The 15,088-nt window shown below is 42.0% G+C and overlaps 1 protein-coding gene across 3 annotated transcripts in view; it reads left to right on the top strand.

Moving 5' to 3' along the window:
* The window catches only part of ADAM8 (ADAM metallopeptidase domain 8), a 190,609-nt gene that overhangs the window by 164,937 nt on the left and 10,584 nt on the right, over window positions 1-15,088 (top strand). For 2 of the 3 annotated variants that reach the window (XM_029609582.1, XM_029609580.1), the window contains 4 exons: window positions 1,956-2,018; window positions 3,905-3,940; window positions 5,284-5,355; window positions 12,757-12,807. In XM_029609582.1, coding sequence (XP_029465442.1) covers window positions 1,956-2,018; window positions 3,905-3,940; window positions 5,284-5,355; window positions 12,757-12,807 — 222 coding nt within the window. The remainder of the gene's footprint in view (window positions 1-1,955; window positions 2,019-3,904; window positions 3,941-5,283; window positions 5,356-12,756; window positions 12,808-15,088) is intronic. The other variant, XM_029609581.1, reaches the window with a different exon arrangement.

Below are 15,088 nucleotides of genomic sequence, written 5' to 3'. Positions count from 1 at the left end.
AGCCTTCTCATTCTTCTGCTTCATTCCCTACTCCAATCCTGAGGCAGTTCTGCCACTCTCTATGTACTCACACTGGTGCAGACCTCACCCTCTACACCCATTTTCCATGAGAAGTCCTTTCCCCCAACCCACTCACCCTCCCCTTCCCTGCCCATTCATTGAAACATAGTAAATGACAGCAGATAAAGACCAAGATGGTCTATTCAGTCTGGTCAGTAAGGTATTTAGGATTGTAACTGCCTACTGTTTAGGGTTGTAATGCCCCTCCATGCAGGTTACCCTTACGTAGAAATATTACCACAGTTACCCCATTTCTTCATTTCCATTCTATAGCTATTAGGGATCTTCTATGTTTATGGCACAATCTTTTGAATTCTGTTACTGTTCTTGTCTTCACCATCTCTTCTGGGAGATCATTCTTAGCATCCAAAACCTTTTTCATGAAAAAATATTTCCTGATGTTATTTCTGATTCTACCCCCTTGGAGTTTCATATCGTGACCCTAATATTACTATGAATTACCAACTTCTCACAAACTTCAGCACAGTTTGACTTACATTGGTGTAGCGATGTTCTGAGTCATCTGGATTTGACCTCACAACTCCACAGGTACTTAGCTCCTCAATCTTCATACATCTTTCAGTGCAGACCCCGCGCTCCATATTCCACCAACTTAACCGCACCGTCCTCCTCTGTCCTTCTCCACCTTTCTCTTTTATCCTTCCCCACTCCCTCTCCTCCCCTACTCCCCCACTCATCTATTTAGCACCTCCCTCCAGCTGCAACATTATCACTCTTCTCATTCTCTTTAGTTGGCAGGACCTGGGCTTCCTCACCAGCCCTTCTGCGCCAACCCACAGCTCTTTCCAGTCTTCTGTTGCCAGGGCCTGAAGATCTCTGCCCTTCCAATTATTGTAGGTCATGGCTTTTTTTTCTTGCTGGAGGGGCTGTGGCATTCCGCTAGTTCTGTAGCTCTTGGCCTGTGGCTCATTTTTCTCTTCAGTTAAAGGGCTTGGAGATCTGCACCAGCCTTGTTGATCTTGTTGCCCATTCTTCCTGCTGTTCTCCATTTCTGTCCTTTGTCACAACTTGTACATACAGGGACAGTTTACTCATGTAACCTTGCGTTGCAAGGATTTTTATGCATGTGAATTGCCCATGCATGCACAGGTGAAAAAGAACATAGACAGATACATCAGGCAATAAAGCATTCTTTTTCTACTATAAAGATTACCTAAAAATGGGAAAAGGAACACAGGTGCTTGTGAAGGATGGCTCATCATGTCATAGCCCCAGAGCTGGCCAATTCCAATTGGCCTGAAATCCTAAAGGAACAGAAGGAAACTGCCATTCTAAAAATAAAGAACTTAAAATGCAAGATGATGATAGGAATAAGCTGATTCCATTTGATTCGTTACCCTGGGCTAATGCCATGCTTCACTTGTATAACCAACTCCCGCATTATGGTCGTATCAGGGGGGTTACTGGATGCTCCTTCTATACGCTGTGCTCATCTGAAAGAGACACGAGAAACAGCATTTTCAATAGCTGCACCAGTTTTCTGGAGCTCACTACCTGCTGAATTGCATCTGACCATCTGCTCTAAAACATTTACATCCCTGCGGGAAACATGTTTGTTTCATTTAGCCTTTGCCTGAAACTTTGTCTCTGCCTCATTTTATTTATTAATTTCAGTGATTGCCTGAATTTTATTAATTATTTTTTAGTATTTTATTTTGTTCTGAGCTATGTTTTTATAGTTATGTTACTGATGTGTTGAATTATTTGATTATTTTACTTATTTTATGGATTATGTGTGTAGTTTTGTAGGTCACCTAGAGTTTATCACCAGGCAACTAATAAATAATAATAATAATAATAATAATAATAATAATAATGTATTTAATTGAAATAATTTTATTCCTGTTCCTGTTTTTTTTTTTCCCTTTCAATAGCCTCAGGCCATAAAGTCCAATTCGCATCACAGACCTCCAGTTCCTACTGCCAAGCCAGCACAGGTATGATATCTTGTTTCAGTGATTGTTCTTCTCTTTGTCTAACTTCATTTAATGTAAGATGTTGACAGTCTAAATCTGGATATTAATTGACTCCAGGAAATACAAGAACTTAAAGCAATATAACATATGAGCAGGGGCGGATTGGCCTATCGGGGGATCGGGCTTCCGCCGGTGGGCCGGTCTAGCTGGTCACGTGGTCTCGACCGCTTGGCTCTTCCTCAGCCCAGCCTCAGCACCTCCCAGCCAGCCCCCGCCAGAGACCAAGCCGGCGGGGGCCGAAGAAATTAAAATCGAGGCCGGCGGAGGCCGAAGAAAAGAAGATGGGTGCCTCCCAGCCAGCTTCAAGCGGGGGCTGGCTGGGTGGCACCCATCTTTATTTTTTCGGCCCCCGCCAGCTTGGTCTCTGGCGGGGGCTGGCTGGGAGGCGCCCATTTTCTTTTCTTCGCCCTCTGCCGGCCTTGATTTTAATTTTTCGGCCCCTGCCGGAGACCAATCCGGCAGGGGCCGAAGAAATTAAAATCGAGGCCGGCGGGGACCGAAGAAGTGAACACCGGTGCTGCTAACCACCACTGGAGAACAGCTGTTCAGCTGGGGGCCTTAGATCGGAAGGGTGCTTCTGTGTGTATGTGAGAAAGGAATGGTGCATCTGTGTGTGTGTGTGGTTGTGTGTGTGTGTTGTGTGTGTGTGTGTGCATGTGAGAAAGGAATGGTGCTTCTGTGTGTGTGTGTATGTGTGTATGTGAGAAAGGAATGGTGCATCTGTGTGTGACAGGGAAGGTGCTTCTGTTTATGAGGCAGGAAGGGTGCTTCTGTATGTGTGTGGTGTATATATGAGTCAGGGAGGGTGCTTGTGTGAGTCAATGTGTGTGTGTGAGAGAGAGATGGAGCATGTTTTTGGCTGGCTTGTGGCTGTGAGAGAGGGCATGTGTGTGATTCAGCCTGTTTGTAAGTGAGATAGAACATGTGTGTGATTGAGAGTTTGTGTGTAAGTGAAATAGAGAGAGCATGTGTGTGATTGAAATCCTGTGTGTAAGAGGGAGAGAGAGCAGTGTGTGATTTACAGAGACTGACCAGAGAGGTGACGTGTATGTGTGAGACTGATCAGGGAGATGACTGGTATGTGTGTGCTTGTGTGTGGGTGTGTGAGTGTGAGAGAGAAACTAGTTGGGGAAGATGATTGGTGTGTGAGAGACAGAAACTGGTCTTGCGGGTATGACTAGAGTGTGTGTGAGAGAGAGAGAGAGAAGAGACTGGTTGTGGTCCCTAAGGAAGAGGACCGTGAGGACAGCTTCAGCAGCTACTGCTGCTTCTGGTGTAGCCTGCAAGGGAAAGGAGTAGGAGAACTGCTGGAGAGGGTAAGTAAAGGTGGCTTTTTAAGTTCATTTTTCTTGATTGACTACCATTTTAATTATTGGGAAGTATGTGATGTGTCTGCTGTTTGAAATATTTTATTGGTGTTTGGTAAATTTTTCAAAATTTGCTTGAGTCTTTAATTATTTGATATTCTATTCATCAGCTGTTTTGAAATTATTTTATTAGTATGATTTTTATAATTATGATTCATGATTTATATATCTTGATTTTATTGATTGTTTCATGAGGAATGGTGATATTTTTGTTTTTCCATTGTTGCACTGTATAGAGTCTGGCGTGATACGTTTTACAGTTTAGTTTTTGTCTGCACATTTCTGTTTATACTTTATGTGGCTTTATTCTGTATTTGGTGAGAGTTTGTGTTCTGCATGCAAAGACTGAGATGAAGCATTCTTTTAGCATGTGGTTTCTCTGTAGGGATCTGTAGTAGCTTGGCCTGTTCTGTTTTCCTGATACGAGGTGTATTGATATTTTAGATTCTGATGTAATATTTGTGGTATTCTTTTTCATAGGTGGGATTAAATGGTCAATTTTCTCAGTGGAAAAAGGTAAACAGTGGAGTGCCTCAGGGATCTGTACTTGGACCCGTGCTTTTCAATATATTCATAAATGATCTGGAAAGGAATACGATGAGTGAGGTTATCAAATTTGCAGATGCTACAAAATTATTCAGAGTAGTTAAATCACAAGCGGATTATGATAAATTGCAGGAGGACCTTGCAAGACTGGAAGACTAGGCATCCAAATGGCAGATGAAATTTAATGCGGACAAGTGAAAGGTGTTGCATAAAGGGAAAAATAACCCATTCTGTAGTTACACGATGTTAGATTCCATGTTAGGAGCTACTACCCAGGAAAAAGATCTAGGCATCATAGTGGATAATACATGAAATTGTCAGCTCAGTGTGCTGCAGCAGTAAATAAAGCAAACAGAATGTTAGGAATTATTAGGAAGGGAATGGTGAATAAAATGGAAAATGTCATAATGCCTCTGATTTGCTCTATGATGAGACTGCACATTGAGTGCTGTGTACAATTCTGGTCGTCGCATTTCAAAAAAGATATAGTTGTACTGGAGAAGGTAAAGAGAAGTGTGACCAAAATGGGATGGAACAGCTCCCCTATGAGGAAAGGCTAAAGAGGTTAGAGCTGTTCAGCTTGGAGCAGAGATGGCTGACGGGGGATATGATAAAGGTCTTTAAAATTATGAACGGTCTAGAATGGGTAAATATGAATTGGTAATGTACTCTTTCAGATAATAGAAGGACTAGGGGGCAATCCATGAAGTTAGCAAGTAGCACATTTAAAACTAATCGGAGAAAATTATTTTTCACTCAGTGCACAATTAAGCTCTGGAATTTGTTGCTAGAGAATGTGGTTAGTGTAATTAGTGTAGCTGGTTTTAAAAAAGGTTTGGATAAGTTCTTGGAGAAGTCCATTAACTACTATTAATCAAGTTGACTTAGGGAATAGCCACTGCTATTACTGGCATCAGTAGTATGAGATCTACTTAGTGTTTGGTTACTTGCCAGGTACTTGTAGCCTGGATTGGCCACTGTTGGAACAGGATGCTGGGCTTGATGGACCCTTGGTCTGACCCAGTTTGGCATTTTCATATGTTCTTATATTCTTAAGGTCCATGGTGCCACCAGAATGGACAATTTTTCACAGTGTTTAGTATTTTATAAAACCCCTTAGAATAGTTTACATTCAAATTACACACAGCTGGCAGGAAAATGGAGCAGGGACTAGAATCATTCCAAAGCATTTTAGAGCAATTTTCCGCATGAGTGGGACAAAGGAACCCACCACAAGAAGAGTCAACCTTTAATGTACGTATTTATGATAAAAAAATCTCATTTCTTTTCTATTATTTTTCCTTTAAAAACAGGTTATAAAGCCCACTCTGTCTCCACCTATTCCTCCATGTACTCCTTTTCAAACAAGGCCAGCATATTCCCAGGTAATTATAAATCACCGTATATTATTTCAACAGGTGCCGTATATGTAGACGCAATTTTCTTGTTGTAGTACAAAGTCAACTAAATTTATAATAAGTAAACTGCTCCTCGGAATTTAAAGGGCCAGTGACGGGAAAGTTCCCTGCGGCCCGGGAAGATGACATCAGGCAAGGCAAATATAAATACCCTGCTTTGCCACTTCCTTCTTGCCTTAGCAATGGGTCCTGCTCATTCTTTGAGTGCAAGTTGTCTGCATTCCTGATTCCTGCCTTCGTTCCTATGTTCCTGATTCCTGCCTTCGTTCCTATGTTCCTGATTCCTGCCTTCGTTCCTGTGTTCCTGATTCCTGCCTTCGTTCCTGTGTTCCTGATTCCTGCCTTCGTTCCTGCGTTCCTGCTCCTGACTCCTGATCCTGGTACTCTTGGTCCTTGCCTCCAGTTCCTGCCTCACCCCTCTCTCCTTCAGATTGATCACCTGGTTCTGACCCTGTTTCGCCTCTGACTGCGCTTGACCACTGTCTGCCCTGACCTTCTGCCTGGTTCTCTGATTCTGCTGACCACTGCTTGCCCTGACCTTCTTCCTGGCTCTTCAATTCTGCTGGACAGCTGCCTGTCCTGACCTCTGACCAGTTCCTGTCCTTTCTTGTCTGCTGCCTGACTCGACCCTTGGTTCACTTGATGCTGCTTCAGCTTCCTGTCTCCCAGGTCTTCACTTTGAGAGACCCGCACCTAAATCTTGCCGGCCCTGGCACCCAAGGGCTCAACCTGTAGGGAATGAGGGCTGGTATAGATGAAGGTCCTGTTTGGGTCTTCTCTCCTTGAACTGCCTCCCGACAACGAGGACTAACAGGGGCCAACCCCTGGTGGCAGTATCAGCTTTGTCTCGGCTCAAGGGTCCACCTTTCCAACAAATATAATTGACAAATTTTTTAATAAATATAAAACAAATAAACTAAATATACATTGATAGGATTAGTAAAACTAGATCAATCATAGATAAAACTATAACAACAAGAAAGTTAATATCAGAATAGACAAGATCAGAGCCCTTAGATACAAAAAAATTAATGTGAAATCAGATAATAACTAGGCCAGATAGAATAAATAAAAAATCAAATTTGGATTTGGATTTTAGATTTGATTACTTGCCTTTCAAAACATAAGGTCAAAGCGATTGAAACAGTTAACAGTCTAAAAACCAGATACTCACTGATCAAGAGAGTTACTATTAGAGTGTTGATTACTAGATTTCGATCATATTAAACAGGTATGCTGTCTCATTTACATCTTGCAAAATACAAATGCCTTCCCCAAAATTTTATTTTATCACTTATTACATAATCTGGATGAGAGGAACAGCTATTTTAGATCTAGTCCTCAGTGGAACACATGACCTGATATAAGAGGTTTCTGTGGTGGGCCGCTAAGCAATAGCAAATGGCGATCATAATGCAATCAAGTTTGACATAATCATTGGAGGGAGGATTTTAAGTTAAACTATTATAATAGCATAGAACTTTAAAAAAGAATATTATGATAGAGTGAGGCTAATTATTTAGCAAAAAAATGAAAGGAGTGGTTGCAAGGGTTTAAGGTTGTATGAGATGAAAGTATTGTTTAAAAATACTATTTTGGAAGCCCAGGCAAAACATTTATTTATTTTAAAAAATGCTATCCCACTTTACTGCCAGTTCTAGGTAGGTTGCATGTATTTCATGGGTTAAAAAAGGTTGAGAAAGGTTGAGAAAGACCAAATGACTTCTAGTTTGGTTTAATAATGAGGTAAAGGAGGCAGTTAAAGCTAAAAGGGCATTATTCAAAAAATGGAAAGCAGACCCAAATGATGAAAATAGGCAAGAGTATAAGCATTGACAATTTAGATGTAAAACAATAGTTAGGCCAAGAGAGACTTTGAGAAAAAGCTTACCAGTGAGACAAAAACTTTATTTAAATAAAAGTTTTGAGTTTTAAATAAAAGTTTTGTTCGTTATTACTGTTGCCTTTAGGCTGCTTAATATGCATCAGACACCTATGTTTGTTGAGCAACTGTTTCTCATTGCTTTTCAATAAACATTTTTAAACATAAACATTCAAAGCAAAAAGCCTTTGAAGGAGTTAGTTGGGCTGCTAGATGACTGAGGGGCAAAAGGGGTGCTTAGAGAGGACAAGAAAATAGCAGAAACATTGAATGAATTATTTTCCTTGGACTTTATGGAGGCGGATGTTGAGAACATATCCATACCTGAATCATTCTGTAATAGTGGAGATTCTGAGCAAATAAAACAAATATCTGTGACAATGGAGGATATAACAGATCAGCATGACATACTAAATAGTAACAAATCACCGAGATCAGATGGCATCTATCCTAGGGTTCTAACAGAACTAAAACATGAAACTGATAAACTGTAACTTTTCATTTAAAACAGCGGTAACTTCTGAAGACTGTAAGGTGGCCAATTTGATGCTGATTTTTTAAAAAGGTCTTCAGGGTGATCTAGGAAACTATAAACCAGTGAGCCTGACATTGTTTGCTGGGCAAAATGGTAGAAGCCATTCTTAAAAACAAAATCACTGGCCATATAGATAGACATGTCTTAATGGGGAAGAGTCAATCTGATTATAGCAAAGAGAAATCTTTTACAATTTTTTGAAGGTGTAAATAAACATGTAGATAAAAATGAACCAGTTGATATAGTGTATATGGACTTTCAGAAAGCAATTGACAAAGTTCCCCATGAGAAACTCCTAAGGAAATTACAAAATCATGGGATAGGAGGCAGTGTGCTATTGTGAACTGGTAACTAGTTAAAAGGCCAGAAACAGAAAGTAGGACTAAATGGTCAGTTTTTCAAACATAGAAAGGTCCCACAAGACTGATATTGGGACCTGTGCTACTTAACATATTCATAAATGATATGGAAAAGGGAATGACAAGTGAGGTTATCAAAGTTTCAGATGACACTAAATTTTTCAAATTTGTTAAAACAGTAGCACATTGTGAGGAACTGCAGAAGGACCTTATGAGACTAGGAGACTGTTCAATTGAATGGCAGATGAAATTTAATGTAGGAAAGTTCAAAGTGATGCAGGCAGGGAAAAATAATCCCAACTACAGGTACATGATATTGGGTTCGGTATTTGGATTCACTACCCAGGATCAGTGCATGGTGGCCGTCAAAAAAGCAAATAGAATGTTAGGAATAATCCAAAAAGGAATGGAAAATAAAACAGAAAATATCATATTATCTCTGTATGAAGCCAAAGTGCACCTTTAGTACAGTATGTAGTTCTGGTTACCCCATCTCAAGAAAGACATAGCAGAACTAGAAAAGGTGCAGAGGATGGCAACCAAAATGTTAAAGGAGATGGAACATGTCTCCTATGATAAGAAGCTACACAGGCTACACCTCTTCAGCTTAGAAAAGAGACGGCTAAGAGAGGACATGATAGAAGAAGTTTATAAAAATCATCAGTGGGTTGGAACGGCTAAATAAAGGACATTTATTTGCTTTTCAAATAATATTAAAGCAAGGGTACACTCCATGAAACAACCAGCATATTCAAAACAAATTGTAGAAAGGACTTTTTTCATTCAGTGCACAGTTTGGATACGTTTCTGGAGGAAAAGTCCATAAAACATTATTAGCCAGGTAGACTGAAGAAAGCTATTGCTAACCCTGGGAAGGAAGGAACAGGAATTACATCTACTTTATGGCATCTGCCAGGTACTTGTGACCTGGATTGGCCATTGTTGGAGACAGTTTGCTGAGCTCGACGAACCTTGGCCTAACCCAACATGGCAGATCTTATATTCAAATATTCACTGGCAGTTGGCAAAGATGGAACTCCAGAAGCAGAAAATGAAATGAATGTTCAGCTCTGTAGATTTATTTGACTATTAAACTAGTCACTTATAAAAAGGTGAACTGCACTATAGCATTCACCATTTATATATAGTCAATATGTTCTTAAGCCAGATTTACAAGTCAGGTAAATCCAGATATATTAAAATGCAGAATTCTAATAGCCATATTGCTCCTGGAGAAAACTGGTCTTTGTAGGTTGTGTTTAGTTTAGTTTACTTTTAAGTGACATCCAAATTGTTATACACATCAAAGCAGTTTACAGAAGAAAATCATAAAATCATAAAAATTAAACATGTCAATTAAATCATACATATTAAAAACTAGACCCTGCTACTTTTTAGCAAATCCTAATAAATCATCAAAAGTATTACTAAATAAAATGTCAAAAATAGTAATAATAATAATAATAATAATAAAACATAATACAAATAATACAATAATCAAAACCAGCTGTTACGCCCATCGATTGCAGACAGCTGTGACCACTTCTGCTCACCTCTTTCTTCACTTCCCTGACTCCATGGGGTAGATTTGCAGCCTCCGCTAGTTACCTACGATGTGCCTACCACTTCCAGGCCTCCTGGGTCGGCACAGACGCTGACGACCACAATCTTGCCATCAGGTCCCTATAGGCGTGCGCACGCGCACACAGGCTGGTCTTATCCACATCTTATCCACATCTTATCCACATCTTATCCACATGATGGGACCACCGTCTTGAATGTTGGTATATAAAAAAGTTAAATAAATAAATAAAATAAAATAAATCATGGCAGGAACCTCGGGGGCATCCCCTCCAGATGACGTCAGAACCTGCTGGCCCTCTCCGAAGACGATTTGGCAAAGAGTCTCAGCCTTGCTATTTCCGTCTCACTTCCTGAGGACCCTCCAGTTCCGACGTGGATAACTCAGGTACCTGCTCCTCAGGGGCCTCTCTCTCGTCTTGGTCTTCTTCTGCCATCATTTCTATGTTTCTATGTCCTGGCTATCCGCTCCTCGGAGGGCCTGATGCCTGGAATTCCATCTGCTCCATTCCCCGGGGCTTCCTGGAACCAACTTGCTGTTTGTGAGTACTCCGCTCTGCGGATTACTTCCTACCTACCAAGTGCCTATCGGGTGTACCCCGCGCTGCGGGCCATTACCATCACTACAGAGAGGTCCGACAGAAGTGCCTGCTCTACTTCGCTATCGAGGACCTCACAGGCGCATCCCGCCTTGCGGATCGCTTCTAGACCGACTGAAGACCCTCACCGGTGTACCCCGCGCTGCGGGCCATTACCACTTCCACCTTGGGCCTCGACTGTGCTCCTCACTCTGCGGACCGCTGTCACCTCTTCTGAGGACTTCATCTGCATAACCTGCGGATGATACAAAATTATTCAGAGTAGTTAAATCACAAGCAGACTGTGATACATTACAGGAGGACCTTGCAAGACTGGAAGATTGGGTATCCAAATGGCAGATGAAATTTAATGTGGACAAGTGCAAGGTGTTGCATATAGGGAAAAATAACCATTGCTGTAGTTGCACGATGTTAGGTTCCATATTAGGAGCTACCACCCAGGAAAAAGATCTAGGCATCATAGTGGATAATACTTTAAAATCGTCGGCTCAGTGTGCTGCAGCAGTCAAAAAAGCAAACAGAATATTAGGAATTATTAGGAAGGGAATGGTTAATAGAACGGAAAATGTCATAATGCCTCTATATCGCTCCATGGTGAGACCACACCTTGAATACTGTGTACAATTCTGGTCGCCGCATCTCAAAAAAGATATAGTTACGATGGAGAAGGTACAGAGAAGGGCAACTAAAATGATAAAGGAGATGGAACAGCTTCCCTATGAGGAAAGGCTGAAGAGGTTAGGGCTGTTCAGCTTGGAGAAGAAACGGCTGAGGGGGGATATGATAGAGGTCTTTAAGATCATGAGAGGTCTTGAACGAGTAGATGTGACTCGGTTATTTTCACTTTCTAATAATAGAAAGACTAGAGGGCATTCCATGAAGTTAGCAAGTAGCACATTTAAGACTAATCGGAGAAAATTCTTTTTCACTCAACGCACAATAAAGCTCTGGAATTTGTTGCCAGAGGATGTGGTTAGTGCAGTTAGTGTAGCTGGGTTCAAAAAAGGTTTGGATAAGTTCTTGGAGGAGAAGTCCATTAATGGCTATTAATCAATTTTACTTAGGGAATAGCCACTGCTATTAATTGCATCAGTAGCATGGGATCTTCTTAGTGTTTGGGTAATTGCCAGGTTCTTGTGGCCTGGTTTTGGCCTCTGTTGGAAACAGGATGCTGGGCTTGATGGACCCTTGGTCTGACCCAGCATGGCAATTTCTTATGTTCTTATGTACTCTGCGGGCTTTTACCATCTCTACCGAGGACATCATTGGTGTACCCCGCCCCGCGGGCCACTACCATCTTTATCAAGGCCTCTTCAGTGTACCCTGCTTAGCGGGCCACTACCATCTCTACAGGAGACCTCACGTCACGGACTACTACCAGCGCTATGGAGGTATCCCCTCAGGGCTCTACCTATACCATCGACCCTGTGTCTCAGGGTCTGTGTGACCATCTCTCTCTCTCTGGCACCTCCCGCTCCACGGGTAGTGCTTCTGTCTCTTTAATACTCTATTCATTCTGTGCCTTCCTTAGCTGAGACCTACCCTCCCGACAGTGAGGCTCACGGGGCTCCTCCCCTTGGGCAGTACCACCTCTCACTTCAGCCCAGGGTTCACACACCATCTGATACCTTAGAATCCTAACACCAACCCATAGTTATAAATAATCAATCATAAAAATGTACTAAAACAACACAATAACAATAAATAAGAACCAAAGGGGAAAATATTACATACATGAGCTTCAGAGACCAGGCTTTTGAGACCATGAACTTTTGAGACCAGGTTCAGATGATGAATAAGAAAGCTAAGAGATATCAGAACTTCATATACTACAACAAGAGTCAGCAACATTTTTAGCAGAATGCTAAAAAATATGCAGCAAATCCTTTGGAGATGTTAGCATGTTGACTCCTGCTATTAGGTGGGATGTTCCCCCAAAGTGAATTGTACCATAGGGAATTCCCTTATCAGAATCCTGCCTATTCCATCTGCCTAGCATGTTGCTCAGCCCATTCCTCCAGCCACCAGACACACCACTCCCTCTCTAATGACAACACCATGACTAGATTCAAATTTCACTGGTTGGTTAGGCCAGTCCTGTACATCACAAGATTGGCACAGCTGGTCTGCCAGTTTTGAAAACTCCCATTTTCAGCATTGGAGAGAGATCAGTATACTGGGAAGAAGGTGTTGGTAGCATGAATGTCAGGGCTTGCCAACTCTTGTACTGCAATGTCATTTTTGTTGTTCCTTTATAAGGTATCACAGCCTACAAAGACTCCAGATGTAAATGAAAGAATAAACAATCACCTTGTATTAGAATTTTCAACTCCTGACTAAAGCATAAGCAGTTTCAGTGTTACATTGTGTTGGAATTAAAGATTTCTTGATATCTATCTTTTCTTTAATTAGGTTAAACCCAATCCTCCTACAAAACCACTACCTGAGCTGAAAATGAAACAGGTGAGACTTTTTCTGGGATAGGGACTTTTAAGCCAAGAATACTAGTTATGTGTAACCCCCTGCTAGAGGTACTGGCACCATAGGTGTGCTGTCCTGGCATCAACTCTGTGAGTTCACAAAAATGGTTGGGTAAGATGTAGGATCCAACCAGGCTCAGAGGACATGGATATGGGTTCTCTGCAGGACAGGGAAAAGACAAAAAGCACAGCTTCTCCCCTCTGAGATAATACAACTACTTCCCCTGTATGGGACTTCAGACTCCTTTATAGACCTTCTTCAGAATACCTCTTCCACACTGAACCCAACAACTCTGGGATTCAAAAAAGGAATCTCACATAACAGTGTATAGTTCCAACATGCAACTTTATTTTATCTTCTTGATGTACCAGCAATAACATTTGCAGGAATCACAAAAACAGTTGCATGGATCACAGGCTCCAAACTACAGGTATGTTAACAGCCTTGGATACACAAATCATAAACTTTGACAACACAACCATTAGAACTTCAACACCTCCAGTAATCGAAATGAAGAAAACCTTCAGCTTGATTTCATGATAACACTAGGTCTTACTCACTAGAAGCCCTGAGTCCATTAGCATAGTATTATCTCAAACAGGCAATTGTTCTGATAGATAGTCATGTCCATTTCTAGAGCTCCTGACAACAGAGACTAAGCATCTTCACCTAGGAGCAGTCCTTTGGCACAACAGCATCCATAGTTAAAAGAGAGGCAGTTCTGCACTGAAAGACCAGAAGGCCTTAAGGGATTATTCCAGAACCTAGGAATGGGTCCTGCTCCATTGGACTCCAAATGTTAGGGATGTGCAGCAGGGATGGATTTGTCCCATTTGGTATTCGTATTCGTGGGGAGCCAAATCCGTCGCATCCGTTCTCCGGGGACCCCGATCCATTCATTAGTTACATATGTATTCGTTTCCCAAAAAAAACCCCATCCCAACCCTTTAAATTTAATTAACTACAACCCCCCACACTCCTGACCCCCCCAAGACTTACCAAAAGTCCCTGGTGGTCTAGCGGGGGTCCTGGCGCGATCTCCTGCACTCGGGCTGTTGGCTGCCAGTATTCAAAATGCCGCCGATAGCTTTTGCCCTCACTATGTCACAGGGGCTACCAATGCCATTGGCCGGCCCCTGTCACATGGTAGGAGCAATGGACGGCCGGCACCATCTTGTGCTCCTACCATGTGACAGGGGCCGACCAATGGCACCGGTAGCCCCTGTGACATAGTAAGGACAAAGGCTATCGGCACCATTTTGAATGCCGACAGCCCGAGTGCAGGAGATCGCTCCAGGACCCCCGCTGGACCACCAGGGACTTTTGGTAAGTCTTGGGGGGGGTCAGGAGGGTGGGGGGTTTATTCATTAGATATGTTGTATTCGTGGGGGTTCGCCATACGTTTCATGACCCCACGAATACAACGAATAGGGACATATACATTGCGGATTGCCAATACGTTGAAAACGAATGCACACCCTACCAAATGTCTTTTGCCTCTGAACAACACTTGTTAATCATAACTTATACTTTTATATCAGGGCCATATTCCCTCTAGAGGTCATCTCTCCCCAGGCATTTACTTAAAATAATAAGCTTCACAAGCACCATCTAGAACAAAATAACCATCCTCCCATAAGAAACAATGGTAGAGGTTAAGCAGTAGGGATTAATTACCCTACAAGTAGACCATAAAATTTCCAGTTTTGGACCATAGCTTCAAAAGTCATGTCACTTTGGTGCTGTTCTCAGGGCCAGTTGCACTATCTGTACATGTCTCAGTTGGATGCAGGAGCAAATGAGCATTGCTCCTGTCCCTTTCTTCACTGGTGACCACCATGGAAGGGGTAAGTGGGGGCAGGGATACCCTTGGCCACCATGGAAATGGTAAGAGGGGGCTGGGATGTCCTTCGCTCAAGCAAATTTTTTTGGGTGACAGAAGGAAATCAGGGAGGTCCCAGCTAGGCCTTGCTCAACCTAGCTGGGTAGGCCCAGGCTCCATGATTTTCTTTGAGAAGCAAAAAGCAGGTTGGAGGTGCCAGGGGAGGCCTGGTGACGGTCTTGGTGGGCAGGAAGGGTGTTAAAGGGCCTCAGGGAGGCCCTGTTTCAGGTTTTTTTTTGTTTTGGGATTTTTTTTTAATGATTATTTTGATTCAGGAAACAAAACAAACCTAAATATACATTAAACAAACCGAAACAAAGAAAAAAAATTCCAAAAACAAATAAATGAACTGAAATGAATTTCTTTGATCTGCATACCCCT

The sequence above is a fragment of the Rhinatrema bivittatum genome, chromosome 7, assembly GCF_901001135.1.
Source record: "Rhinatrema bivittatum chromosome 7, aRhiBiv1.1, whole genome shotgun sequence".
NCBI lineage: Eukaryota > Metazoa > Chordata > Amphibia > Gymnophiona > Rhinatrematidae > Rhinatrema > Rhinatrema bivittatum.
The sequence above is the reverse complement of the archived record's forward strand: the minus strand, read 5'-3'. Positions and strand labels throughout refer to the sequence as shown.